The sequence below is a fragment of the Siniperca chuatsi genome, linkage group LG2 (genome assembly GCF_020085105.1).
Source record: "Siniperca chuatsi isolate FFG_IHB_CAS linkage group LG2, ASM2008510v1, whole genome shotgun sequence".
NCBI lineage: Eukaryota > Metazoa > Chordata > Actinopteri > Centrarchiformes > Sinipercidae > Siniperca > Siniperca chuatsi.
The window spans coordinates 20,455,423-20,461,538 of NC_058043.1; the positions used below are offsets into that span (position 1 = coordinate 20,455,423).

The 6,116-nt window shown below is 38.3% G+C and overlaps 1 protein-coding gene across 3 annotated transcripts; it reads left to right on the top strand.

Moving 5' to 3' along the window:
• zgc:113184 (uncharacterized protein LOC553745 homolog) lies at positions 1–6,065 on the top strand. 3 transcript variants are annotated; one of them, XM_044178492.1, is made up of 6 exons: positions 48–146; positions 544–668; positions 1,787–1,902; positions 2,627–2,761; positions 2,855–3,219; positions 3,339–6,065. In XM_044178492.1, exons 4-6 carry the CDS (start codon positions 2,650–2,652, stop codon positions 3,513–3,515), a joined length of 654 nt encoding a protein of 217 aa, XP_044034427.1. In that variant the 5' UTR covers positions 48–146; positions 544–668; positions 1,787–1,902; positions 2,627–2,649; the 3' UTR covers positions 3,516–6,065. The 3 variants fall into 3 exon arrangements, with proteins under 3 accessions (XP_044034420.1, XP_044034427.1, XP_044034435.1); XM_044178485.1 differs by lacking the exon at positions 544–668 and having other exon boundaries at positions 1–146; XM_044178500.1 differs by lacking the exons at positions 48–146; positions 544–668 and adding an exon at positions 1,109–1,678.
• Positions 6,066–6,116: the final 51 nt, after the last annotated feature.

The following is a 6,116-nucleotide window of genomic DNA, read 5'->3' on the forward strand; positions in this document are numbered from 1 at the left end:
TGAACCACAGGTGAGCCGTGCTGTGGGTTGGGACAGTGACGTCATCACTGTAGAATGCGGATCTTGTCCAGGCCGGCTCGAGGGAAGTTTTCAGCTCGGTCAGTAGCGTCTGCACTTCCTGTTGGGAATAATCGCTCACTTTAAGTGTAAGTAAACTTTATTTTTTATATGTGAAAACTATCCTCACATGATTTAAGTTTTTACAGCTAGAAAAGAAAATCAAATCAAACAGAAACAATCAGAAGGAAACTCGGTTTGAGTTTCGTGCTTTTCAGTGAAACTGAGCAGAGACTTAAAGTCTGACTCGTCATTTCCACATTACAGAGCAAATGACACGATTATGATTCATGTAAGGTCGGATAGAGGCCAGCAAGTTAAACGTTTTGAAGTTGATTCTACACAGCTGTTCAAAAATACATTAATTTATATAAGTGAAGTAAATATATAAGTGAAAGAAATGTAACACACCCATGAGTGTTGGGGAAAAAAAGGAAGGAAACAAGAAAAGAAGACTCATTAAACAAAAGAGGCATTTCCATACAGGCCACTGGAGAAGAAGCTGCCAGGCAGGGATTTCTTTCACATGATGGATGCATTTTGGATGGAGGCAGTTCGGAGACATGGAGTTCTGAGACATTTGCTGAAAACATGTTTACTTTACACACAAGGTATCAGGATCAACAGTAACAGGGTTATTACAAGCCACATGTGATGAAAAACACTGGAACACATGAAACTACCATCCATGCATGTATGTATGTATGTATGTACAGTACACTGTGTGACTAAATAGATTTCATGCTACTTTATACTTCTACTCCACTTCATTTCAGAGGGGAATGTTGTAATTTTTACTCCACTACATTTATTTCACAGCTATAGTTACTAGTTCTATTTCAGATTAAGATTTTACAAATAAAACATAAGGCTAGTTTATAAAATATGATGCATAGTTTTAGAAAAACTACCCAACAGTATAAAACACTGTTAAAATAAGCTCCTCCTTAACACTGAAATACTTCTTATGTGTTATTGCATCACTAATATCACCATGGAGCCACGAATTAGTACTTTTACTTTTACATATACATTAAGTACATTTTGCTTCCAATACTTCTGTACTTTTACTTGTATTGCTTCTTTAATTTAAGTAAAGTATCTGAATACTTTATTCACGTGTTGACATGTTAGGAGGGCATTGCTGTGGCTGTCTAGTTTTTTTGGGAATATCATTGACTCATTTCATGCCTATTCAGAATGCAGTAACTTGGATAGCAAACAGGAAACACCTTCTTCGTTCTGCCCATCTATCTTCTGTCTTCTTCTAACTTTTCCATCCGTCACAACAGATCTCAAATCACTGAAACCTGATGAAGAAAATCAGATTTTAAAACCTTCAAAAACAGTACAGTACAATGCTGTGCTTCTTTTACATTACATAGAGCCTGACTCTCCTCTTTTGAGTCTATGCAAAAAAGTACTCTGCAGGCGCTCATGTAACAGTCTGAGTGATGGCAAGGTTCCTTTTTATACTAAAAGGGTTTCACTTCCCTGTTTTCAAGAGCTACTTCCTTATGTTTAACATTTTCCAACGCAGTGTATGAGTTACACGAGTAGAGCATAATTTCCATTAGCCCACCTGAGAAGAAACAGACTCGTCATACAGTAACTGTGGTTGGTAAGGCCTCATCTAAAGAAGGGATTTCACCGTCATAAATTTGTTGTTGTGGCGTTCAGAAAATGGGTTTTGAGTCTGAGACAATGTCTGATTCCTTGACGAGAACAGGAAGCCTGTTCAAGATGGAGGAGGCTGGTGGAGGAGAAAACAGTGAATGCAGCTGTAAGAAATCCTGAATCCTGAGTCTTGAATTCTTGGAGCAGCGACAGATGAGCTTATAAGGGGTCAGTAAATCAGTACTGATATATGTATTGTATGTATCAATATGTCTTGGTTGTATAGTTGGAAAGACCAAGAAAATGTAACTTGCCTCAGGTATTGTAAAAAAAATACATATAGTTCAGGATCAAACTGCACAAACTGGCATTTTTGTAAGGGACAATACTTTTATGCACATATTTTCTACTATAACTAAAAACAAATATAATGATTTGGCATTTAAAACTTTTTTTGTTTCCAAAATCCCAGAATGCAGGGACAATCCTGACAGGTTATATGTGTATGTAGTTTGTGAATTTTGTATGTTCTACAATAAAAGAACATGCACATGGTGGATAGTTTACAAGCTGATTCCAGTATTTTTTTACTCAATATGTTTGAATTTGACTACTTACAGGCCAACAAAATAATAAATAACTAAAGGCCTCATCATTTCTCCACCAGAACTGTGTTACCAGCAGTGGGGATAAGGCTTTGAAAAAGCCTTTAGACCTGTTGGCAAATGAAATATAGAGAAAGTATATCTGAACACTGAATAAATCAAATATGAAAATTAATGAATCAGCAAATCAGACAAATCAGAAATTCAACGTCCCTAGAAGATAAACTCTTATAACTTGGTGATCCCTTAACTTTTCATCTAGTGCCAACATCAGGTCAAAATATCAATTTATCCAACACTTTGGTTTATCAAATACTTAATTTACTGTAATTTCCTCTATTTACTAGCTGCAGATCCCGGAGCTGGTGAGATGGAGGAAGCGTACAATGAACTGTACCAGCAGTTTCTTCAACTGAGGTCACTTTGCCTGAGACAGGCAGCTCTGTTACATCAACTCACAACAGCTCTGCCGAAACAGCAAGGTCCATATAAAACCTACTGTAATTCCAATGCTCATAAATATGAAATATGTGTCAGTCATGATTCACTTAAGACATCTAAAACTCTGTCTGCAGGTGCCACTGTTCCTAATGGAGAGTTGAGTGATATGATGTCCATCCCTGTCCAGTGTACCCAAGAAATCCCTGTCTATCTCCATGAAAAGCCTCAACCACTAACAGCCACAGCACACAACCGTGCAGCGCAGTGTGGCTCTCTCTCTAGAAATGTGGGGACTTTCTCTGATCTCCTCACTGAAGATATGTCCAAGCTCTGTGTGGAAGAGCCTCGTCAGAGAAAGGAAGATGGGAAGTTGGAGCAAAAGGTCTCACCCCTGTTAAGCCTGGACCCCTCGCGGTGGCAAGGAGCCTCTTCCAGTGTCTCAAAACATCATCCTCAAACAGATCATCCTCGTGGAGACAAGATGATGCACACAGTGAGGGTAGGTGTTATTACTGGACAGAAAATCCCACCTGTGGCCAGGGGTTCTCCAATCTGTCCTTGAATTTTACCATGTTCTTCCTCAAAAACCCCATGTCTTGTCCTCTCTGTTTGTGTCAGATATTTGCGTCGGACAGTGCCTCCACGGTCGGTGACTTTGGGAGTCAGTCTGGCAGGTTGCTGATGTCAGATGTGGCGCTGCAGTCTCATGTTTGTGAGTTCTGCCAGGCGGTTTTCCCCGGAGACACAACCACTAGAGGAGAGTTCCTACGCCATCTTTACACCCACGTCACGTAGACTAAACTGACCTGAGTTTTCCTCCTGACATATGAGTTATGTGTTCAAATGATATGCTGTGATGGAGCAGGTTATAACTCAGTTAACTTGATCTCTGGAAACAACATTGAAGTTGAACTGTTCTTCATATGGTTAGCTGTTTGCCTATGGGTGAACTTGCAGATGCTGATGCTGGCATTGTTTTCTGTCTCTGAGTTGTGAAATGAAGGGTGGAAATAGACTTCCTATGCTACCTCCATAAAAACACATTTTCTTACATACACCTACAGTACTACTGTAGTATCTAGCCATGGTTTTAATTGTTCAGGTCTTGCAATATTGGTCTCCGGATATGCCTCCGCCCTAATACATGGGGGTGAATAGAATTTCGTTTGTGGTGCTCACAGCATATTACATAAAAAAATTCAACAATATCTCGTTGCAGAATTAGAGGTTATTCCGTTACTCTGACCTTGCTGTACTGGTTTTTATAGGGACTCTTTCTTCCGCAGAAAGCAGTGTTAACCTAACCCAATCCAGACTTCAGCAAATTACACCAAAGCTATCTACATGGCCAGATACCACCAGAGTATTTATTTTATTGTTGCGCTAACTGTTACTACTAGCTGCTTCATTTAATACATGCGGCTCACAGAGCGAAAGCCTATGATAACATGAAGTATTGTCCATAGAGTCTCCACTCCATTTTTACTTTCAACTACATATTTCCTGAGATCTTCGTTAATTGATGTACACTGATCGTGCTCCTCCCCTGATGCTTTAATGTAGCCCATGATAGCACCAGGAAATACAATACTTTTTCTGCTTTGGTGACTATAATGCCTAAACAACACTAAACACTGCTCTACAGTTTGAGATTAATAGAGATTACATGTGTTTGAAGAACCCTAGATCCTGATGGTTTGCATATAACTATGTTTATGATTTTAAGTCGCTGTTTGAAAAGATAAATATTAAGATAATTGTTAAAACTGAAATAGGTAACTTTCCACACGTTGCCATCCTCAATCAATAGCAAAGGTGACGGAGCAGCTAGTGCTGTGCTTGTTACATCTTTACCGTCTCACCTTGCCGTTGTTGGTAACCTGTTATGAAGTGGTTGAAATTAATTAATTAAAAATATTACACCTTTATGTAACTGTAACTTTGTTTGCCCTGGTTTTAGAGGCAAATGTCAACATATTTATTCTGAATGACTGTGTGTTATAAGGAAAATCTATTCTATCTAATCTATTTGTGACAGAATGATGCCCAAGCCAGTGTGGGTCTTGGCTGATCCCTGCATTTCACTGTGAACAAAGTTACTTATCAAGTCTGCTTTAATTATGGCATCATTTAAATGATCTTTTTCAAGCTTGGATAAGCTGAAAATATTAATTAAGTTAATAATTTAAAATATTACCTTACAAGCTTTTTGGAATGTGCACAGGCAAACACACGCTTAGCTTTGTGTCATGTCCTAGTAAACATTGCCCATTGCTTGTATTAGAGAAATCTGAATGCTCATCTGGATGATCCTAAAAGATATTTCGAAGATTTGAATACAGATAATTAGACTTCCTAATTTAATTAATGGCCATCCTGCTACTTTTTAAATGTTTACAGTCAAGCATTAAACTGATCAGCTGTCTGCTGCTTAGCTCTGTGTTCCTGAGGAAAGAGCATGGGCTAAGAATAGACTCAAATATTTAACTCCCTAATTAGTGTTGATGACAGCTGATTGACGACGACGGCTCCCCTTATCTGTTGCTACATTCATTGTTGCTCTCACAGTAAAGAAAACCAACTTGGATATAATTGCTCTTGTATAATCAAAAGGGTAAAGGCACCTTTTTATATAAACATCATGTTTAACAGCTGACCAGGTTTCTTTGGAATTGGTCCAATGGAGGAGGATGAAGTGTAATTCTCTAACAAGAGTCTATAGCCATGCTAGCGACATAAGCACAGCGGTGCTTTGCATTAAATGCTAATGTTAGCATGCTAACATGCTCACAATGATAATGTTAGCATGTTGATGTTTAGCAGGTATAATGTTTGCCATCCTAGTTTAGCATGTTAGCGTTCTAACATTTGCTAATTAGCAATGAACACAAAGTGTAGCTAACGCTGGTAGGGATGTCATAAGCTTTGCAGGCATTTGGTCATGAACCAAAGATCAACAGAAATTTTGATCTATGGTGGAGCTAGATGAAACAATTTTTTTACAAATCATCCTCTGGGGACCATGAATGTGTGTCATGACAATCCATTGTGTGTTTGATGAGATATTTCAATAAAAACAAAAAATATCAACCTCATAGAGAAAAAGTCAAAGGATCACCAAAGTCAGTAGGATTCATCCTCTGGGTACCTTGAATGTATGCAAAAGATTTCATGGCAATTCATTCAGACATTGCCATCCTTAACGCTGCTAGCATGGCTCATAATAGCAATGCTTCATTTTAACTTTTAATATTTACATTGTACGCCAACCTTCGTGATTTCATGTTACACATACTGTAACTACAGTGAAATAAACTAACAATTATTTGTGGCTTTGAAATCCTACAACTGAATTCCTTGAGGTTGTCTGAGGTTTGGATTGTGCGTCTTTATCTT

Bases quoted from the DNA above. Each gene is read 5' to 3' on its own strand.
- zgc:113184 (XM_044178485.1), top strand. From the start codon at position 2,650: ATGGAGGAAGCGTACAATGAACTGTACCAGCAGTTTCTTCAACTGAGG. The intron at 2,762-2,854 runs GTCCATATAAAA...CTCTGTCTGCAG, and splicing joins AGCTCTGCCGAAACAGCAAG to GTGCCACTGTTCCTAATGGA. The intron at 3,220-3,338 runs GTAGGTGTTATT...TGTTTGTGTCAG, and splicing joins AGATGATGCACACAGTGAGG to ATATTTGCGTCGGACAGTGC.